The sequence below is a fragment of the Polistes fuscatus genome, unplaced genomic scaffold (genome assembly GCF_010416935.1).
Source record: "Polistes fuscatus isolate 324 unplaced genomic scaffold, CU_Pfus_HIC Scaffold5, whole genome shotgun sequence".
Taxonomy (NCBI): domain Eukaryota; kingdom Metazoa; phylum Arthropoda; class Insecta; order Hymenoptera; family Vespidae; genus Polistes; species Polistes fuscatus.
In genome coordinates this window covers 9,572,635-9,597,186 of record NW_025113129.1, presented here as the reverse complement: position 1 = coordinate 9,597,186, position 24,552 = coordinate 9,572,635, and the positions used below count along the sequence as shown (strand labels likewise).

The 24,552-nt window shown below is 33.9% G+C and overlaps 1 protein-coding gene across 1 annotated transcript in view; it reads left to right on the top strand.

Annotated features, from left to right (window-relative positions):
* The window catches only part of LOC122522392 (homeobox protein orthopedia-like), a 29,506-nt gene extending 5,349 nt beyond the window's left edge, over window positions 1-24,157 (top strand). The window contains exons 2-6 of the mRNA XM_043643476.1: window positions 239-376; window positions 1,478-1,659; window positions 18,299-18,470; window positions 19,617-19,778; window positions 23,575-24,157. Coding sequence (XP_043499411.1) covers window positions 239-376; window positions 1,478-1,659; window positions 18,299-18,470; window positions 19,617-19,778; window positions 23,575-23,921 — 1,001 coding nt within the window. The 3' untranslated portion in view covers window positions 23,922-24,157. The remainder of the gene's footprint in view (window positions 1-238; window positions 377-1,477; window positions 1,660-18,298; window positions 18,471-19,616; window positions 19,779-23,574) is intronic.
* The last annotated feature ends 395 nt before the right edge of the window (window positions 24,158-24,552 follow it).

The window sequence follows — 24,552 nt, the reverse complement described above, 5'->3', positions numbered from 1 at the left end:
ACGATTCTCGCACTTTCCTGCTAAGTGATCCGTGTGCCCCTCGGTCGGCTTCTGCTCCTATACAAATTTAAACTACATAGAGCAGAAGACGACAAAGAGAGAAGGGAAGACGGAAAAAGTTAAAAAGAGAGAGAGAGAGAGAGAGAGAGAGAAAGAAAAGAGAAACAGAAATACACAAATACTAGGATAAAACCAAACGGTGGAAGATTTTGTTCTTTTCCCTTTTTCTCGTTCGCAGGAACGAAGGACCTTCATGCTCAAGATTTAAAACGTCACGATAAGTTGGACGGGGTAGTAAGACTGAGCTTGGGAAGCGGACTATCTGCTGGCGGTGGCCTGCTTCATCAGGAATTAACCATGACTATGCCTGGTGCAGGTGAGAGCGAGAGAGAGAGAGAGAGAGAGAGAGACAGAAAATAAATGTATTGTTCAGAATATATTTATGTAATATATCTCGCTTACTAAGTATATATACCATAGTAAGTTTCTTTTTGTTAGACTTTTTCACGATCTACGAAGCGTATGATCCCGAGTATGTTTCCAAGACGATGATGTAATACCTGCCTTCGGTTAGATAGAAAAAAAACGCGTTAGAAACGAGTTAGAAAGATTTCTAAGAAGAAATCGTGACGCGTCGACGTTAATAGAAATGGAAAAACGAGAATATCGAGTAGTAAGATTCGATATCATGCTTTGAAATAGTCGTGATGATTTTAATCAAAGATTTATATATCGATTAAATAAAAAAAGAAATAAATAAACGTTTGCAAGTTAAGCCTAATTTTGATATAAAATATGATAAATACGTTAACGTACTTATTTTATATTGTTATTTGTTCTTTTTTTTTTGTTATGCCAAGAATATTTTTTAAGTTCAATGGAACGAAAGATAGATTGAATATAAATTTGACACATTTAACTTTCTTTTTTATATATATATAGGTATATTCACTTTTAAATATTTAATATTAGTTAACCGATAAAAAATTCACGTCTTTTCTAGGTACGTTTATCATTCATCTCTATAAATTTAACACAACACGAATTTTCTTGCTTATTCAATATTAATCCTTTCACGAACGGCGTCGGTTATATTCGGAATTCACCAAATATTAGCTGGCAGGGACATTTGCAATAACGATAAGCGAATTAAACATGCTGGTTTTGTGTATTCGTCTTACGAGGACATAATGGAAGCTCCAAAAATCTGAAATATTGTTAATGCAAATGGCGTACATTAATGGGCACGATGACCTATTCATTAATTGTGGACTGATGATTAGTTTAGCCGTCGCGAAAGGTTTAAATCTAAAATGTTAAATACATAGGAAGAATATTGATATTATTATAATATTTCATTTGTGATTTTAAAAAATTAAATTAAAATTAATTAATTAAATTAAAAATGTGATTTTAATAACTTCGATCTTCTAACGTATATTTTGATCTAATTACTTGTGCGTTTGTGATTTAACAGGAAGTGCAACGGCGATCGGACAAGGAGACGAGAAGCCGGTTAAACAAAAGCGACATCGGACGCGCTTTACACCAGCACAGATTAACGAACTCGAAAAGTGTTTTACGAAGACGCATTATCCTGACATCTTTTGTCGGGAAGAAATTGCCAGTAGAATTGGCCTCACCGAAAGTCGCGTGCAGGTGAGCTGAAATGAGTTAGGTATATCCCTTACAAACTTGCTTTTATTTATTTCTTTTCGGTTTGTTTGTTTTATATCAATCTACTTACTATATTATTCTTTTATAATTGTTTATAAATGAAAGAAAAATCATTCGAATAATTTGGAGATAAGAATTCAAACATAAATAGGTACGTTTGGTGAAAAACGATTCTCAAAAAGGGCCGATAAATTCAGTAAAAAATAAGAATAAAAAAAAATAAAAACATATAGCTGTCGACTCGAATGATAAATAATTGAAATATTAATTGTAATAATTTAATCGTAAGCGTAAGCGTGCCAAAAGTGATACTATGGCTAACGCAAGAGAGTTTTGGAATCAATTGTTTCGGCCTATCGTGGCTTTTCGGATTAAAGTGAAACTTGGAGTAGGTACTATCTAAGCCCTCTCCCAAACGCTACGGGGGTCTTGAATTTTGGTGGGTTTCGCCACGACGACAACCGCAAAACTTTACGGACATAGTCCGCAATCTCAGTTTCTGAGTAGAAGTCCCGAAAATCGAGTGACTCTCGATCTTTCTTATTTCCTTCCTTTCTTCCTTTCTTTTCTCTCTATCTATCTCTATCTCCCTTTCTCTTGGCATTTGATAAGCAAGAAAATCAGATCTCCACTCGATTGGATAAAGTAAAGTTCTGACTCCCTTATTTTCCTAATAAAACATTGAAGATGTTTTTTCTTCTTCTTATTTAATTATTCATACTGATCATAAACAATTAACGTTTTAAAGAGAGAGAGAGAGAGAGGGAACAGTCACGAGTTTGTGACGATTAAATGTTTAAAGAGTATTCTCTCATGAGGATTTTATAAATAATCTTCAAACTTTGGAAAATATTATTGAGGGATTTATTATTGTATTATTGAGAACTGTATTTTTCTTGATTTTATTTCATACCGATTTAAAGGTATATCTTAAGATACCTTTTTAAAATATACCTCCAATTCGTATTATTTCTAATTAATGCAAAAATTTTTCTATTATTATTTGTTGTTCAATTCTTCATAAATATATAAAAAAAATAGTATATATAAATATATAAAAATAGTATGTAAAAATAAAATTGTGTTCACGCTTTAAATTTATATTATTTTAGAAAAAATAAATCATCCCAAAATATAGGAAGAAAGTTCTATAATTTATTAAACGTAAACAAATATTTATAACGAAAATTATCTTCGATGATAGATCGGTATGTTCTTTGATATTTTATATAGTTTTTTGACTTGATAGATATTTTTTCGTTTTCTTTTTTCTTTTCCCTTGGAGTCTCTGGAGCACGCGAAGAAAAACGGAGTTAATAGAAATTCATGAAAATTTCATTCGCAAGTTGGAGGCGTCAGTCAAGCCGAGCGTTGCGCCGCATATCAAACAGTCCCTCTGTTTTTCTCACTTCTACTTCTTCTTCTTCTTCTTCTTCTTCACGTCTATTCTCTTTCTCTCTTTTACACATATACATGTACGTAAGTACACTAACATAAAAGAAAATACAATAGAATCTCTGCATTACTGTTAACACTCCGAGCTTGTAAGAATTTTAACAAGACAGTAACCCGCAATTATTTATTGAATCTTCAAATTCCTTCATTTCTTATCGAACAGGACAACAAGAACGATGATTCATATTGACGTATTTATTCTCGCGAGATTATCATCGCGGTATCTAACAGAGGAATCAAAAAGGAAAATAGATAGGAAGAATTTATTTGTTAGAAACGATTCCCGACGATTACCTACAGTTTGTACGAATTACATTATTCATCTAAACTACTAGTACCGTTCGTTTTTCCAATGACGTTCTTCGAACGTCATTCGTTCCAATTAAAACGTTATCCAACATATTCTATTCTTTCTTCTTTTATTTATTATATTTTAACGACCAACATTCTTTTATATTATTATATCAGGTTAATTTTTATCGTGATTTTAAAATCCAATGTTTATGCCAAGTTTGATATTACAATTACTCGATGGGACATTTTTTTGCCAATCGGCTTTTGAATCGACCAACGCGAATTACGAATTTAATAAATCATTTTGTAAAGGACACAAATCAAACGAGATCTTTAAAATATTCACGTAAATCTAATTCTAAAAGAAAAAAAAAAGAAATAATATCACTCAGCCGAGAGAAATGTAATAAAAGTTCAAAACTACCAGATATATAATTATACCATATATATAAATAACACAAAAGAAAGTAAATTCAACGTAATAAAATTCTGTAATAAGATAAAAACTAGTAAATCCATAACGATTGGACTTCGATTAACTTCTTTTATTATAAATACATAAATTCTAATTACCATGTGACAAGTGAAGATGACGACAGCATCCACTTTCTTCAATTTGGATTTCAAGAAGAGAAGTGGAAACGTCCTTTTTGATAACATCACTAAGGAAAGAAAGAGAGACAGAGGTAGATAGAAAGAAAAAAAGGAACGAAAAGAAGATGAAGAAGAAGAAGAAGAAGAAGAAGAAGTAGTAGAAGAAGTAAAAGAAGGGATGGATCGGTCTCTTCTCCGGTCGGATGGCTGGGTGCCTAATTGAAAGAGGTTTTCCGTGGGCGAGGAGGGTAGACATCAGCAGAGCGAACCTTCAGCGTTTCCAAGGAAACCCGGTGCGGTGGGTACTCGTGTGGAGAGGGCCTCAGGTACACCAATCCGGCTGCGAGAGAAAGGCGCCGGCGCTTCAGCAACCGGGCTGTGCTATCGAGCGTTGCTATCAAAGATTTCTTGACTTGCCATGGCGGACTACTACACAACTACGTAGACGATAAGGACGAAGACAATGACGACTTTTTTAAAAAATCAGATCGACCCATTCATACTTTATTCGAGAATATTTTCCAATTATAAACTATCCCATTTTCCCCCTGCCCCCGCTGCCATCGATGTCATTCTTTCTTTTTACGAATTTTTGCGATAAACGTAATTGGGTTTAATGTTTTTAGTTTTTTTTTTCGAGGGGAGGAGGGTAGCGAGTTATTTTTTTATCGTTGTTGTTGATATTTTGTCTTTGTCGATTTAAAGTTATTGTTAGGTGAAAATAAGTTTAATTATTTAAATCAATGATTACAGTGAAAGTGTTTATAATAAGATGCGAATACTTTTTCAATTTATACTTTATCTATTACCTACGCAATATTTTTCTAATAATTTTATACAAACTGGAATACGGTTTCGAATGAGTCTTAGGTGAATTTTATATATATAACCTCACAATTAATTTCTATTATTTTATTAATAATTTAAGATAAATATTTGAAAAAGAAAGAAAAAGAGAAGAAACGATTTTTTCCAAAATCGTCCAATTTTCTAATCTAAATAAATAAATATAAAATTAGCGCGGTTTAAAATTACTTTATAAATATTTCAAACAAAGATAGAACGACAATAATGATTATTATATTATCGTTATCTAAACACTGATTTCAATTCTCGATCAATTTATTATCCCAAATAAACAATTGTATCGTAAAGTGAATGAAATGAATGGTAATCCGTTTTAGAAATAATTCACATGATTCCAGTATTAAAACGTACTCGATGATACTGGTTTGCGACGGGTGGTGAGTCGAGGAAAAGAGGAAAATCGCTGCTACTTCATTAATCGCCGTTAATTATCAACTATTATACGCTGGACCGTGCTCGGCATTTTCGTATAACGAAAACGATCGTAGCTTTGCACCAACAACGATAATCATTCGCCGAAGTGCCGTTGTTGTACACCTGTTTTCGTTAATGTCAAGTGCTTAATTATATACTTAAACGTAATTATCAATTACTTTTAACTGACATAGAAAGAGAAAAAGAGAGAAAGAAGAAACAGGAAGGGATAGAAAAAGAGAGAGAGAGAGAGAAAAAGATCTCAAACTATAAGCGTACTCGGTGATTAGAATTTTTCTATCAAAGTTTACGTCGATCGAAGATCCTTGAATGAGCTTATATATTTACGGCGTAAATTCAAAAAAAAAAAAAGAAAAAAGGAAACGCGAGAATAAGCCGCTCAGTTACTCCTATTTCACAGAATCAAATCGAATTGGTGAGAATAAAATAATCAAAAGTCGTCGACTTTATCGTTGAAAAATGCACGAACCTTTGCCGGCGGGTCCGCTACGCGTTTAATTAATACTAATGGATATAATGGATTCTACATTAGATCGAGTCTTTTATTATTTGAAATGGTAGTAGAGAGAAAGAGAGAAAAAAAGAGAGAAATAGAGATAGAAATAAATATTTCCAAATACGCGAAGATTATTCTTGGCGAATGTTTAAGTGTGACTCGATGTGATAGCGAGCATTCATAGAAAAGGGAGATGGTGGTGGTGGTGATAGAGGTTGTTGTTTAGGAATGAGGACTATTAAAAAAGGAACAATATATTCGTGCCGTTAAATGAACGTTATATAATTCAGAAAACGCAAATGAAAATAAATATATCCATCCCCTCTCCTTATACACACACACATACACACATGTACGTACATATACACCATCTGCCCACATTTACTGACCATACAGCGAGAAGAGATTATATTTCTCTCGTACGTGCACATATGCACACATGAATTAGATCTTTGTCTATGCGTGTTTGCGTGTGTGTGTGTGTGTGTGTGTGTGAATGTGTAAGAGAGAGAGAGAATGAGAGAAAGAGAAAAAATACAAATATTATTTGGACGATAAATCGTGGTGGCAGCATTCAAATATCGCTCGTCGCGATGAACGACGACGGCAGTAGTAACACCACCGGCAACACTAATAGCAACAGCAACGGTAACAGTAACAGTAGAAACAACCACGTCGTCATCGTCGCTTTTCACGAATCGCTTTTCCGAAAAAAAAGAACGAAAAAAAAAAAGAACGGGCGACAACGCGCTTCGCTTTGGATAGGAGGTGAGGAATGGGTGAAGTGGGGGAGGGGCAGGGGGTTTTCGGTAGATAGGTAGAGAATTCGAACAGGGTATAGAGGGGTTGAAGTGGGGTGAAAAAAAAGTGACGGTCGAAGTGGACGAAAGCGACCCCCCTTCCCCTTCTCTTCCCCGTTCTCTTCCCCTGGTCCTCCCACAGTTCCTCATCGTCAGGGGTCAATGGCTTTTTTTCATTCGGTCCGAACTGATTTTAGAACGAACGAACGAATGTAAACGTTATTTCTTACCGTCAATCATTTGACGAATTTTAATTTCGGCGGATCGCTTCGTTTAGTTTCTGTAACGTTTCGCTTCAGTTAGTTGGTGTTTCAAATAAAACTCAATCATCTCGATTCTTTGCGATGAGATGGCCTCCCTTTCCACCCTAACCCCTCGTTCCCACCTGATTCCAGCTATCGGCGTTCAGACAAAAGCTTTTTTCAGTCGGTGCATTCATTAAAAAGGCTAACGGTCTATTTTGGGATCGAGTATATCGGCACTTTACGATTTTAATTACGCGTATTTTAATCCGCCCAGGAGACATTTTCTATTTCCGGGGGCCAGGTGCTCGCGTGCTCGCTCATACACATACACATACACATTGTATACATATTTATACATATACATATATATATAAATATATATATATGTATATGTATATACATATTATATACATGAAACAGCGAACGAACGAGCTTTATTAGACTCTCCTCTCCGTGCAGAGCCGATTTAAATTTAATCATAATGAAGAGTCGATTAAAATTGCAATCGTCCGCGGAATAGAACCCATAGCGCCGAGCAGTTAACGTCTGCTAACAGGCATTTAACTTAACTACCTCAGGTAACTGCTCGTTTCTAGGCTGAAGGGTCCTTTCGATTACTACTGCTCGGCAAATTTTATTGGCTCGGACCTCCTTCCTTGTCTCCGTGTATATACATACACTCCACGTGACTTTTTCCCGCCTAGTGCGAACAGAAAGAAAGAACAAAATCCGAAAATAAAAGGACTCCAAAGCGATTTCGATTTCGATCTCGATTCTCGATTCGTCCATTTTAACGATTGCCTTGTTGATAACTTTCATCTCGTTGTTCCATTATTTCCACGAAATTCCTTGCCAATTTTCTATCGGTAATGTATATATTAGATACGGTAAATATTTGTATCGATAATTATGACAATGGATTAGATAAATAAAAAAAAATCGAGAAAAATTAATTTTATGATTTATTTGATATTAATATTACTCGTAAAATAAATGTGTTAAGAATTTGTTGACTTAATCCATTGTCATAATTATCGATACATTCAATGAGTTAATATCGGTACGTTTTAAATAAAAATTAAATGAATACAAAAATTGTCTAACACACAAATATTGTAATGTACAATTAAATAAAAAAGTAAGTAACAAGTAAGATTAGCTTAAAAGGATGATATAATATTTTCAAAAGAATATTCCCACGTAAAAGTCAATAAGTTTTTATTCCCTTGCAACTATAAGGAAAGAGTATGACGTGTCTCGAAGTCGATCCCAGAACGATATCGAAGGACTTTTCAGAAAAATCAAAGCTCGAATCGACATAGCGTGTTAGGATACTTTGCTAAAAGTCGCATATGCCGTGCAAAAGAGAAGTGGGGAGAAGGAATAGGATCCGTCGCTTGCCTTCTGCAAAGTATTGCTTTCAAAGTATCCCATGGGAATCAGTCGAATGGCTATGTCATTCCGTTTTCCTATGGGAGAAACAAGTGACTACGTCGCGAGGGTAAACGTGCTTCGTTATTGTCCCGACGGTAACGTTCCAAAACGAAGACGTTCTTGCTTCCTTTCACCTTTCGTGACAACGAATCTATCTTCTGATTTTCGGTATTGATCCTTCGAAATATTTCCTATTATCATTGTAACGTTATAATTCGTTCGTTAAAATTTGTAAAAACAATTCTTTTCATACATTATCAAATTATTTTCAAATTATTTCGAAGCGGCAAACATTTGTTTGCAAATTTTTATTATGTATTTAAAGATATTAGGTTTCTATTAATAAATTCTAAAATATTCGATTTTAATTTTAAAATTCAGTACAAATTAATTTGTAGAAAGAACCTTTGATCTTAGTGTAAAAATATTTTGAGGGATTAGTAGTTTAGAAACAAATGTTTTATTTTTTAGATATTTGAAAGAATAAAGGTAAAAAAATAAAAGTTTGTAAGTAAAAGTTAATTAAACAGAAATTATTACATGGAATCTTTATCAAGACAAAAAAGCAAATTTATTTTAAGATGTATTATAAATTGTAAAATATTCTCCATTGTATTTTAAAATGTATTTAATTTAAATTAAGGATAAAAATGGATAATAAAAAAAAGAAATGACCAATAACGAAATAATTGTTCATCTTTGCGAATGTAAGAGTATTCTAAAAATAAACAATCAGTAATTAATATAAATGAAAGTGAACAAAATAGAGGAATAAATAATTCGTACCACATTGAAAGCAATAAATATAAACACAGATATCCATTTAACGTTCGAACGACATTTATACGGGATATGATATTAATTAACAATAATTATTATTATCTCTCATCATGATGACCATGATGATAATCGAAGTTGTCTCAGGACGTTATGGAAATCTGGCATGATCAATAAACCCTATACGAACTATTTCGATGCGATTTAGCATGGCCGAGTAACAACGTGGCAGTAGTTACATACGATAGGTGGTCAGACACGCGAGAGCGGCCGCTCACACTTTATGGTTTCCAGGGTGTTTCGCAGTAGATAGAGGAAACACACCTGAATTACGTTCGACCAAAACTACGGGAGGAGACGCGGCAGTCCCGCTCGTTTAAATCATCACCGTTTTCCTCGTTGTTTACCGTGCGCAAAACATCGATTAGCGCGTTGCCCAAATTAACGACGATCGTTCTCTGTTATATACATAAAACATCTACGTATATAAATATACATATACATGCACGAGCGCATATCTATAAACGTATAAAATAACGACATAAAATATTCGCGTCGAAACGTTTTCCTCCCGTTTATAATAATCGAAAATATTTTGTTACCTTTTTCCAACGTTTGATCTCCCTTTAAACGAAACAAACAAAAAAAATGAGAAGACAAAAAATAGAAATAAAAAAAAAACAAAAGAAAAAGGATAGAGAAAATATATAACAAAAATTTCTTTTCAAAGAAGAACTCGCGAGAAAAGTTTTTGGAAAAATTAGATGTGTATTTAGTAGTATCATCCGGAGTAGGTTGTGGATACCGTCCGTCGTGCGTCCCAACAAACGACCAACCGCGAAGATATTCAGAAGCGTCTGCTATGCAGTAGCCTATGCATTTTAAGGGAGGCCTGATTTTTAATGCCGTATAAATATGCATAGGCTACGATATTAGCTCTTACGTGTCGTCGTCGTCGTCGGCCCCGCCACTGCACCACCACCGGCCGTCCGAAAAATATCACGCGGGGTTTGTGCGTTATGAGTTTCTGTGTGAGTGAATTCTCGACGTACACACCAACAACAACTACAACAATAACAACAACGCAACTCGTGATACAAAGATACCATTATTTTCTTCCTTCTTCTACTCCCTTTTCAAAGTCTATATATATATATACATGTACATATATATTTATTTGTGTATATATATGTGTATATGTGCTTATATACACGTTGCGTGGCAGGAATATGGAGGAGCATCGCGTTAGCATTGGGGTTCTCAATGGATAAACTGTGTCGCTGCGGTGACCCCAGGGAGCATCATCTAATGCCCATTTTGTTATGACGTCTACCAACCTCTGAATAATTTCACTACCACCAAACCTGCCGGATACTGATTATCCTAAAGCTCTCTTCTCATCCGCTTCGATTAAATTCGTCCTGCCGAACGGGGTATTTTTTTTTTTTTTTTTTTTTTTAATTTTTTCTATTTTTATCTTTTTTTCTTTTTTATCATCCTTTAACAACTTTCATTCCGATCTTTTTTTTCCTTTTTTTTATTGCCTCTTTTAATTGGATTTTTTTATCCACAAAATTGGTCTATGGGTTTACAAAGCTATGGTTTTGTTTATTACTATAAAATTTAAATATTGTAATACGCGTGTATGTGTGTGTGTGAATGTGTGTGTATTGAAAGATGGGTGTAGGGATGGGAATTTGAAGGTTTTTATATGCGTAGAGTGTGAATATTATTCGGTGGAACGATTCGAAGTATATTCGTGTCGTTAGTAATGAATAAAATTATAAGGTCAATTTTCGTTATTAAATGGTTCATAAAAGAGAGTCTATTTTTCTATCTCTTTACGTAAATATGAATTGGTTGTGTATGTATATACATATATATATGTATGTGTGTGTGTGTGTGTGAAAAAGAGAGTGAGAAAGAGGAAAAGAGTTATAATACGTGATCGTTCATAAATGTGAAATGAATTCGTTCGTAATATTTGAATTAAACGTGGGAAAGTGGGATTTAATTAATTGCGGAAAGAAGTCGATTTCGTTCGTATAAAAAACCGTTAAAAAATTGAACGCAACGTTCGCATATATATATATAAATACATATAATATTTATCCGCATAACCATATAAATATGGTTTATTGAGTAGGAAAAGATAGTTATCAGGATAGAAAATAAATCCGGTATATTAGTTCCATAGGCCATGGCAATTCGTGCTAATTTCACGACGGGTTTTCTAAGCCAACGATATTGCACGCGTGAAATAATAATAAAGTATATAAATGGATCAAGTTTACGACGAAGCGGACGGTGCATGCTAGAGGTTTATGTATGCGAGACCGTCGTTGTCGTTGTCGTTGTCGTTGTCGTCGTATGAATTTTATCGTCCTTTTCACGACACAAACACTTTACGAGATTTTCCTACCTAGCTTGAAAATGACTTCCGAGTTTTTTTTCCCTTTTCTATATATTCACGATCAATTTTGTTTTCGTGTTTCGTAACATTCCATCGATATAACTAAAAATCGACTCTCGATCGACTATTAAACATATAAATTTAAATTTATACAAATTATTTATCGGCGTAGATTTGAAAAACAAAATTTAGGATACATTTCGAAGATTGGAATAACAATTTCGTTGATGCTGTGGTTATATATTTTCTTTACACTTTCGGTTTGTGTAAATTTACTCCACACACAATATAATTGCTTTACAAGGCGACTGAAGTTTATTAATTAATTTATTAATGAAATGGAATAGTAAAAAAAAAACAAATTAACATTTTCATACAACCTACCGCAAATACGCATTTTACCTTTTTCTTTTTTTGAATATTTTGTTATTGAGAGACAAAAAACAGTAAAACGCAGAACTTAGCAGAATTTAACGATACTGCTGCCAACTTTAGCATTTTCATTTTCAATATAAAAAAAAAAGAAGAACAAAAAATTCGGTTATTTATATTAATATTTAAGGATACAGAATCAGGCTTTGGATTTAGGATTATTCTAGGCGAGGGAAAGGTTCTGTTCGATTTTTAATTCTACGGGATGTTAAAATCCGGAGGATCCGCTAATGGCAGGGCGAAAATCTCTGCCGACGACGGAATGTAACGTGAAACAGTAGGTGGTCCGGGTAATGCGTCTTGCAACCCTCGGACAGGAGAGCCCGAGCACCATCATCAATCAGGGCTGGTGCACATCCTGCGCGAACTTATATAGTATTTATTCTCATTAGGTCTCTCTACCGAGAGATGGACGAGTAAATGTCACCATATAAATTCTACAGAAAATATGTCTCCTACCGATATGAATTATTTCATCGAGAAAAATGATTCCACGCGGATAATGGACCACTGAGATTAGATTTTTCACAAAACGTTACGTTACCTTAAATGACAATAAATCAAGATTAATCAGGATCGCATTAACTTAATGCGCAATTCACTGCGATTTTAAAGACGCGTAACTTCGTTCAATGATCAACATTGACTTATTATACGATCTTTCAACAACTAGTTTTACGTGGGTGTTGCTTTAATAATGTCGCTTAAATCATAATTATCAATAATTAAAGAATATCTAAAATCTTCTTTTCATTTCCAAACCTCTCATATCGATCGCCGCGAAATTTTTTCGGAATAATAATCTTTGCCAATAACGCGATTTATAATTCTCCCAGTTTCCGATACTTAACGTCACTAATTTAAAAACTCCTAAATCGCGCAAATTGCTTTTATTCTATGATTAATCCTAAGAGATCTAAATTTATCGATACTAAATAACAAAAAGCGGCAATATAAAATCTCCAATCGGTAATACCAATGCGATCCCTTTAATAAGTAATTAAAATCAATCTCGGGTTATAGAAAAAAAAAAAATAAATAAATAAAAAGAAACCTCGAAGTTATTATTGGAACGAAGAGATGTACTTCGCATCAATAAAATATTACAATTGAATATTCTTATAATATCAGAATACTAGGGCGCGAGAAATCGTACGTTGACAAAAAAAAAAAAAGAAAAACAAAATATACAAAGGAGAAAAAGAAAAAGGGATAAAAATGAAGAAGGAAAAAATATGACAGGAGTAAAGATAAAACGTTTTATCCCGTTCGTTTTGGAACGGTACGATTCGAGACGTTTTTCGGTGAAAACGAGTCGGACTATTCTTCAATGGCGCACTGAAAGCTACTTCTATATATCTTCGAGGTCTCGGGCAGATCCCGGCGCTTGCCTTGATGGCAAGCTCAATTTATATCAGCGCCTGCTGAGACCCCTTTTACGAGGTCTCGCCGTGGTAACACTCTACCCCTACTCCCTTTCCCTTCTCCTTTCCTATCCTTTCCTTTTCTTCCCTCTCTTCTTCCTCTTTCCAACCCCTTATCATCCCTTAGCCCCCAGCAGAACGTTGCAGCTTGTCCTGAACACTCCACCCTCGCTAACCTCGAAACTCTACCCTTGCCAGTCCGAAGCGAGCTTTCTTCTTCGCCATCTTCGAGACACCAGCCGACTCTTTTCCTCACCCTCCACCCTCCACCCTTCACCTTTCTTTTTTTCCTTCCTTCCTTCCTTCTTTCTTTCTTTCTTTCTTTTCCTTCTTTTTCTCTTCCATTTTTTTTCTTCTTCTTCTTCTTCTTCTTCTTATCCGAAGAGGACTCGAGGGTTCTTTCGAACTTAAACTTAAGCCATTCGCGATCGACGTAAGGAAATAGAAAAAGTCAACTTTGATTTCTTTTCAACTGTCTCCCTTCTTTATTTTTTATATTTTCTTCTTACTTTTTTATTTTTTTTTTGTGAAGAATAAAAATCTAGGGAAATTTTTAACAGAAAAAAAAACAATGATGCTCGAATGATTTCATTTCGATTGAAATATTCCATATTGTTTATATTAGTAATTTAAGTAAATATAAATTGTTAATAATGATTTTAAATTAATATTTTTACATGAAAAAGGAAGAAAGTTAAAGGAAGTGATAGAAAATATATTTAAATGATTAGAGGTATACCTATAGTATTACGAACTGTATTGATTAACGTAATCAAACAAAAAAAAATATATATATGTTTAACAGAAATTGAATAAAAAAAAGTAATCTTGCAAAAATAATTATCTATCAAATAATATAATGAGGTATTAACAAATGCTTTCAATAAATCATTTACAAAGCAAAATCTTTAGGTATACTCATTTAAATATTCTATAAACATCTGAAATATAAATATTGTTAAATAACAATTTCAACGCACGGTTCCGTGGTACGGATCGTTAACAGAAAAAGAGAGATAAAGAGAGAGAGAGAGAGAGACAATAGTGATTACTCGAAAACGGCACGTCCGTTTCCACCCACGCCGTGATTCCAGGTGCTTCCTGGGAACAGCTGGCATGGCGCACGCGCCTTGCCAAGTACTATGCGGTGATTGATCAATTTTTAAAAAGCAATGTTCCTAATTGACCGCTCGATTCGATCCGATCCACAAAAGAGAGAGAGAGAGAAAGAAAGAAAGAGATAGAAAACATAGTATTCATCATTGAAAAAGGGGTCTTTTTCTAACCTCGAAGTTAAACCTTAGTCATCTAACGAAAGGTGTGTTCGTTCGATTCTTTCGAAGCAGTTGTGTTCTTCAACCTCTCCCATCTAATATTCTTCTCTTCTACTCACATCTACTACGTACATGAATATCCTTAGAAATCTCTCGGAATGCTGACTAATCCTATTACATTAAACAACTCAAACGAGAATTAAGGTATTACCTTAATGTTTAAGTTAAAAAGAAGCTGAGATAATATATCTTCCGAATAAGGTTCCACTGTTAAAAGGAAAATTAGATTTTCGTGTATAGTAAAATTATAAAGATAATAAATAGAATTTATCTTTGAATTAAATATGATCTTAAATTAAACGACGATATTAATTCTATTAATAATATTGTCAGATCAAATGGATTGATAGCGATCAAATGGGTCGCCAAACATTTATATTCGTCTTTCACTATTCTCCCTGTCGAGAAAGTATTATTAGATTTTGTAGATATTAGAATGCTATCAAATCTCTATTTATAAATACGAGCCTATATAGGTATATATTATTTCGTTTTCATCTTCCAGCGGATTTGCACGTATCGCATCTCGAAAGAAAAGAAAACAAAACTGAAACACCATAAACTAAAAGGAATAAAATGAACGAAAAGAATAAACCAGAAAGGAAAAAAAGAAAAAAAGAAATTGAGTCGCTAATTCGGGCTGTAACTCAACGATATATTACATGTAGGTCCTGCTCGTCGAAAGCTCTCGTTCGCAGGCAGTTATTTCGTAACAGGAATCATTAGCGTATGGCTGCGTTAATTAGCGGAAGTTCCGCACGTACTTCTACATACGTGCTTGCAACGATGCAACTACGATACGATGGTATTGAAAATAGTATATGTAGTATATGTGATAATATGAGATATATAAACGTTCGTTTCTGACTCTATACTGTACATATACATATATATATATATATATATAACTATTTATGTGTTTGTATGAGTATGCGTATATGTATATCACGCCTCCCTCGTGTTTTTTTCCCTCGCATGGGTTGTATCACCGATGCTCACTCGGCGTGTAACGGCGAATTATCCACGGGCTTTTAGCCGTAGTTCTAGCGTGAAATCAGTGCAACAACCACACCTAAACCCAAAGGTGGTGTATGAATATTCTTGTCTTTTCATAATCGAGAAAAAATATGAAAATGTTTTCTTCTAATCAAATTCACCGGAATGATCGAATGAAATGTTCTATTACATACGCGTGCACATATTACACGTACACGCATGTACAAATACATTAAATACAAAACTATCATACTTACAAATGATGTACGAATGTTCTTGTCTTTTCTATAATAAATCGAGGAAATTGATAAGAATTTGTTTTACTAACTAAATTCGTTGGAATGATTAAATTAATTCCTGATAATAAACTGTTACTCATATATATGGGCACACACACGCACGCACACACACATACATGCACAGATTCATTGAATATTGATTTCAGCGAAAATTTAATTACATTAGTTTGTCTCTTTGAGTGTTTGGTAAATGTAACTAACTTTAATTACGAATTACCAAATAACGAATTGAAGAATGGTTACTGTTGTAAATGCGTTACATATAGGATGTAGTTAACAATATCGACGTGGATGTAAACGTGTGGTTTGTTGAATGAATGAGTAAGAGAGAGAGAGAGAGAGAGAATGGGTTGAAGAAAACTTGATATCGTAGCTGTGACACATAGCCCAAATGATTTTGGCAGAAATACACTTAACAGAGTCTTGTTCTAATGCCATTATTTCGTCACAATCATCCATCCATTCGTATTCTTGAAGATAGAAGAGAGAGAGAAAGAGTGATTGAAATGATAGAACTACAAGGTACTCAATAAGACAGATGTTAGGATTGATCAAGAGAGATATACTAAGACGATTCGTGTCTAAACTTCCTACTTTGACTACGTTAGATAAATTTAAGATTGAAAAGAAAAATATATGTCAAAGGTTCTTGGATTCTTGGAATCCGAAAAGCGATCGTTTTGGTGGTCGTGGCAATAGCTAAAGCAGGCTAGAACGTGTAAACCCCATATATCCAATTAGATTCGTATAATCCGTGCACGTTAGCAGAGAGGGTGTCTCTAGCTTCTGCGATCCCCCTTCATTCTCTCGCTCTCTCTCTCTCTCTTACTCTCAGTAATTGTATGTGTGTGTGTGTATGTGTGTGTATGATTCGTTGGTGAGGCTGCGTCTGCGCAATGTACTCCAACGCTAAAGTACTAATTTATGGGCACATATGAGACGACTATAGTACGCGCTACTGTGCCAGGAAAGGGACTCTAGCTTGTGCACGGAACTATAGTGGGGAGAAACAGGAGGGTAGGGTAGGGTATGGGTAAGGTAGGGTATATCGGAGAACACAGAGGCGGGCTTTGCATGCGATATCAATAAATCAAGTCCCCGGGACCCCGGCAGCTTAGGAGGGCACTACGTGGCCAGAATCAACAGCTCATAACGTCGGCTAATAGCTACCCGCGGTGGGGTCGAAGATATTGTCCTAACGCCCAGGGACATCTTACCCACCTAGTGTTGGATTCTCTATCTCTATCTCTCTCTATCCCTATCTCTATCTCTCTCTCTCTCTATCTCTCTCTATCTCTCTTTCTTTCCATCTGTTCTTCTTTTTCTATCTCTTGCTTTCTTTCTTCCTTCGTTTCTTTCCTTCCAACTTACCACCCTACACCACTGCTAACTCACTCGAAGAAAAATCGTCGTTGGTGCTTCGATAAAGAGAACCTGAAAAGATACTTGCTACTAGGTAGCGTTTGCTCTTGCGCTTCGTGCCATGAAAATATCGATTTCGAGGGTTTCGCCCAACGTATCTTTACCGAGATTCTCGAATTAATACACGAATGAGTTCATGAAATATATATATTGGTGTCTTATCGTTCTTTAGTTTTTTAATTTAATAAACAAAAAGAAATTCTTTTCTTTGAATATTTTTCTTTATTTTCCAAATTTTGTGTAAGTTGCAAATCATTTATTTGTTATTTTATTTATTCTTAGCTTATTGTAAATATCATTGGTTTGAGTTCTCCTTGATATCGCATGCACATTAATTTGATTATTTAATGAAGTAGAAAATAATATGTGTTTTTGCGTATGTTTGTTAATATTAAAATTTAAGGACTGCAATTTTTTACTCTCCCTTTTATGAGTCCGAGTCACTTATCTACGAACATCTTTCTACATCAACCCAATACTACCAAAAAGGTCCTATCTTTTTACCGCCTTTTTGGAGTCAATAGTAAATGGTTTTTATTTCTCCGAATAGATCACACATCCATTTTACTAAAACGTTGCTTGATGTTAGTGATCTGACGGGAACTAATGTAATCCAACGTAGAATGGAATAGAATAAAAACGTGTTTATTTTAAGAAATCCAACTTGTCTAGGTCGTAAATTGATTGCAATTCTTTAAATTTATATTGAACAAAACTGGTGATGCATTTGTCCGAATTTTTCACAAAAATTAAATAACACGATAGATTTAATATATATATTTTTTTTAAATTATTTCTCATCAATTTTGACCAATATTTATCATATTAGTTAATAAATAGAATTATTGTGAATAAAAAGAATACAGTTTGTTTTGAAAATTAACGAATGATTGCTATGCTTTAGGTATGGTTTCAAAATCGTCGCGCAAAATGGAAGAAACGTAAGAAGACAACGAACAACATGTTTGGTGCGACCGGTACTTTGCTACCGTCGCATGGTTTGCCACCTTTTGGTCCAGATCTTTGCGGAGCTGGGATGTTTCAAGCACCCGCGGAGAGATGGGGAGTGAGTACAGGTCAGAAGTAAATAATTTTCTTTCTAAGAAAAACTTTATCTTTTTCTGCGATTCGTATTTTTTCCATTATTATTTATTCACCCTATCAAAAAACACGTGCCGGTGATTATGACAGTGGTTTGTGTCAATAATAATACCAATAGTTCATTTTACGGCATTTAATTTCTATTCTATACAGTACTATAGTGTTTTATATCAAGACTTTTAAATTTGTAAGTTTTACTTGAATTTCTCCGACCCCATATGAGGTCATCGGAGTCGCGTCACAATTAAAAAGTTCTGTTTTATACAATAATATTAAATTGTGTGCACTTGTAAGTATAATACTATCTGAATCAATAAATAAAATCGTAGTTGGCAGTATTTTACTTATAAATTAATAATTATTTATATTATAAAATAATGTTTTGATTCAATTCTTTAACTTTATCCACTGTTATAATTACCCGCACATGCTTGTACTATTTTTTTGATAATTATTGCTTAAATAATGACAGGAAACACGTGATGTAGGTACAAAGTAATTAATTAGTGTCTATAATGAAAGATAATTAATATAATTTCCAAGTGTAGATAAATTAATCGATAAACACGGATTTGCGATCTGTATTATATTGCATACACACACACACACACACATATATATATATATCGGTGATTAGAATGAGATTCCTAGGTGTCACTTTAACAAGCGATATAACTAATTAGCAAAAAGTTCATATATTCGGAAGAAGAATAGGAAGAAGTCCAGTTAACTGGCAAAGTCGCGTCGTCGTCGTCGTCGTCGACGACAACGACGGTGTTTGACTTTTAATTTAATTTCCTTCCTTCCTTCACACCGACGGAAGGTAACTTCGAATTACTTAAGTCTTTTATTATACCTTCTCTATACGATATCTACACATTACTAAAAAGATGAATAAAGAAAAAGAAATAAAAAAACAAGAAAGAAATTGCTTACCTTTTCGTAGAATGAACTATTTCAATTAAAACATTTTAATTTGATTAAAACGAAATTTGATAAAAATATTAAGACTCACTCTCTCTCTCTCTCTCTCTCTTTCTCCTCTTTCTCTCTTTTCGTTTTATTGTAAATTGTATTACTATGAATAATATCATACTTAATCATAAACTTATCTTTTGTAGGTCTCGGCCTGGGACAAGGCGGTATGGGCATGGGTGCTTATGGACAATTAGGTCAACAAAGCCCCAGTACTCTTGGCAATTTGGGTCTTGGCAACTCTGGTCTGTCGATCAGCAGTCCTTCCCAAACGGTCTATCAAACGAATTACGGATTAAATTCTCTTGGTAAGTCAACATTGTCCTGGAAATAAGCAAAATAACATTGAGAAAAAAATGTTTCACTCGAATAATGTTCACTTAGAATATTTTCGTTGATACAAGTTATTAGATTGATCAATAAATAAATGTTAAAATGAACAATATTTTACGTGCAAATAAAACGCGACACAATGTTTTATACAATATTGTTATATTAGGTTACTTACACTTGTAAGTAAAGTAGTGATTGAGTGAATAAATAATTTCAAAATTCGGATACTGAAGTTTCCACTGTATTCTATTTAAACTCTACCCGATTTATATTTTATTTTCTCTTTTTCTCCATTCATACAGATAATACCGTGTTAACTATTAACGTGCAGTTAATAAAATCTCTATTACTAGTTTCAACGAAAACTGAAAATATCACAATATTTCGAAGTTTAAACAGTGATATTCCAGTTCGTGGGCGCCTATGGTTGCTTCGATAATCGTCTTGCCAAACTTTTCGAACTGTGATCTTCTAAAAAACGACGTTTGTGCAAACATTATCAAAATCGAGAGAGGGAGAGAGAGAGAGAGAGAGAGAGAGAAAGAAGCGTGTCTTTGACGAAGTCGTTAAACGTTACACGATGCATTATCATTCCGAAGGAGTTATGCGCCTGCACGTAAGGAATTTGAGACAGAAACATAAACTCCATCCTCCCGTTTGTTTACGCAGGCAAACTCCGAGGCTGGTCTCGCACCTAGGTGTGAGATCTTTCGCTGTATATTTACCATAACATCTCGATGCATCCTGTCTTCGCTGAGTTACGCTTCGACTAAGTCTGCGGATCTTATGTATGCATGTATGCATAGATGTGTGTGCGTATGTACGAATATATATGTGCTTCTCTCTTTTTTGAACGGGTCTATGTGGTATAACTCGAAGGATCCTTTGTTTCGAGAAACAAGTTTTCCTGTATTCTTCTGCAATTTGTTCTTTTTTTAATTTACCAACTCTTTCATTCGTAAAAATATCTTTTAAAAACAACGAAGATAAATATTCGTATTTTTTTAACTAAGAATTTATTGACAAATGTCTTCTTAAAATATCACAAAATCAATGTTGAGATGAATTTATAGTAAATTTAAGATCGTAGGTGTATCTGTTAAGAAAATCTTTCTATATTCTCATATTTCATAGCGTAACACAGTTTCACAACTCACCGAAGGGACTACTTAACAGCACAGCGAAGTCAGCTTGTACGTAACGCGTATATATGTCTATGTAAGTATGTGTATGTACATACATATATACATACATCTACAAGTGTATATATATATATATACGTTGTGTCAATTATCACGCATTATCACTGTACGAACAGGTCCAGTGAAATAGCGAAGGGAAGAGAGAAAAGAGTTTTAAAGAAAATGAAGTTGGAAGACAAGAAAGAGACAGAGATATAGCAGAAACGTTGGATATGTTTGTGTGTATTTTCGAGCTTACGCACGTATGAACGGTCCTTAACGTTGAAAATGTTCCACGTTAGAAACTTAAAACCGAGTGGTGACCATGTTCTTCTCTTCTTCTTCTTCTTCTTCTCGTTCTATGGCTACCACTCGCCTTTTACGTTCTTCGATAATACTTAGGACAAACAGCTTTTAGAGCAGACCTATCTTTTTTCGCTTTTCAATGATAATTAACACCGAGAGAGCGCGAGAGGCTCGACTCCAATGATTTTCTCGAGTTCCACTTTGAAACTCTTTTTTTTTTTACATTTCCATCCATATCGATATTATTTCGACTTACGTGAATTTTAGATTTCGTCCATGTTTGCCATTTAATTTTTTTTATATGATTGAGAATCATTGTCTTTTGCGTCTACAAATTTATAATATAACTTTTATACTCGATATGTATCAAAAATGGATTTATTCGAATCTTCGTGTTATCATCAACATTCATTTCAATTTAATTATTAAATCAAAATATTATAAATAAAAATATATTTCTTAACATTGAATTTCTTGATCTATTATTGCATCCTAAGATCAAATATTTCGACAACATTTTTTTATTATAGCCTCCAAGAATTGATTATTATGTTGAAACGTAATAAAATTTGTTAAAATATGTTGCTTGTATGATTTTATAGAGGGTTAAATCGATCTCCTTTCTTAATACGTTTTACAATGTTTCGACATTTTTCTTCTACGTCTAAAGTAAAAAAAAGAAAAAAGAAAAACATGATTATTATCTATCCTCGTTCTTTCTTTTTTCCCCGTCTAATGTAAGTTCCTTTCGGAAAAAGGGTGCAGCCTTCTCTCCGCAAACTCGAGTTCCCATAAAAAAGTTTCTCCCTTCGTGAGTTTTCAAGCTCCTCTTCTTCTTATTCTTTTTTTTCCTCGGTGGTGGCCACCAACGGCGGGCTGAGTGTTTTATGACTCGTGTTCGGTAGCACGACCCACGCACTTTGTGAATCTACCGCATTAATATCGCCATACAGTACACGTCGGAACACCTTTACCGAAAGAAAGCGCCCTTAGAAATTTCTCCCTTGCTACCTGCTAGATCGAAATTTCATCTTTGCGACATTCGGTCAACGAATATCGTCAAGTTTATTTCAATAAACATCGGTTAATTTCGTTTTACAAGATTTTTTATTCAACCCTTTAGTTACTTGCAATCCCTTTATATGGATAACGTCTATACAGAAGCATTGTATGAACTACTGACCCACATTTAAGTCGAATACTATACGACGATACGCACGTACGAGCTAATTTATATGAAAAAATACAAATCTTAAGGTATGCCGAAAGAACGAAAGAATTAAATCTAATTTTTGGGCCTTTTTTTTGATATTTTTTTCCAAACGCATAATATTATTAATTGAATATTTTATTTAGTATTAAAATCGTTTAATATGTGGATTATTTAAATATTTGATAATTCTTACTTAAAATAAAAAGAGACGTAAGCTTAGATATTGTAGAGAGTTGTTATTGTCGGATCGTACTTACCAGGACAACGAACGAAACGAGAATGAGGAGAAAGACATACAGATAAACAATTTAAATAATACGGTGATATAGAAGACGACCGTCTCGAGAGTTGAACTTTCAGTTACCTACAGGCATTTGAAATAAGAACATTGAGGAGAACGATTAAATAAACATTTTAATCGTTGTTATTATTACGTTAGTCTCGAATATTAACTGTCGTTAGAATTTTATATATTTCCACACATTAATTTAATACTTTTTTGTTATTTTTTAGTATACAACAAACTATTATTTCTTTTGTATATAAATTCGTATACTTAAAAAATATTATTCGATCTATTTATAATTTTATTTTCCTGAATATAAATATTATAATATCGAACATCACCAATTTTCTTTTGATCGTTTATTATAAATCAAATTGAGAAAATAAATAATTCTCATTAATTATTAACAAATCATCAAAATTATGTATTTTCTTAATTTTGTGTGTTTTAAAACTAAATTTATATTACTTTTATAATAAACGTTCCATATTATACATGATATCCTAAGAGTAGTTTTACCGAACAGAAAAATTGTAAATTTATTTTTACCAGATATTTAGAGCAATGGTATCATTTTCATGGACCCATACCTTACCAAAAACACTATAATCAGAGTTTCATATCTTGAAACAAAAAACAATATATTGCAATTCTATTAACAAACCAATATTGATCTTTTTTTCTCGATAAAGTAACATGTTCGGGCAGCCTGTATATTTAAAATAATATCATTTAACGTAACGTTAATTTGTGTATAATAATAACGTGAAATTAAAAATTAACAGGAGTCGTACAGGTTTCGGCGTCACGGGGTTCACCACCAGGAGGATCTTCGGTTGGTGGAGGCCAAGGAGGAGGATTAAATTCGGCGTTGAATTGTGCGCAAGGTTCACCGGGTTCGAGTTCAGGAGGTGGAGGATCGGCAGCAGCTGGTGCAGGAGGAAGTGGTATATCTTGCGTTGGTGGTGAAGTCAATGCGGACGAAGCGTCGGGATGGAGAGGTGCTCATATTATTACAGGACTTAGGCGTCGAGCAACGGATACCTCGCAACAATATAGTCCGCAATCGCATCCACCACCATCGGCTCCATTACCGTACACTCATGGTATGGAATACAGCTCTGCGTACTGAAATCTTCTTCGAGTTATTCAAAGTTTCCCGCTACTCCTCGTGCAGTCGGCCATTTTGGTTACGAGAGGACGCGTCACGTGACGTTACAAGAAGCAAAAACCGATTTCAAAAAAGAAAATAAATTATCAATGTTTGTTTGCGGATTATTTTGTCGTTACGAAACTTCATGGATGTAATTAATTAATTCAATAATTAATTAATTAAGTTTCCGTTGGTACATATATGTCGATAATATAATATATATTATAAATAAGAATAAGGAAAAATTAGTTAGTAGAAGAAGAAAATGAAGAGGATAAAGTTGCAATGTATTTCATCTACGAGAACGATAATTATTAGATTAACGTGATTTAATAAAGAAAATCTAGTCGATCTTATTATCTATCTCTGAAAAAAGATGATACGTTTGATCGTCAAGACTTTCGTCATAAACGGTGATTATAGCGGTGAACGTTTTACGAGAAGACGAAAACGAAGAATAAAAAGAAGTAAAAAAAAAAAGAAGAAGTATACGACGAGTTATCTTAGTATTATGGTATACGATGAGATTCAAGGAGATGACGCATTTTCAGTGAAATAGTCAACGATAATGATCAAGTTAACTTAATTACCGAAATATCTTCTGCTCTCT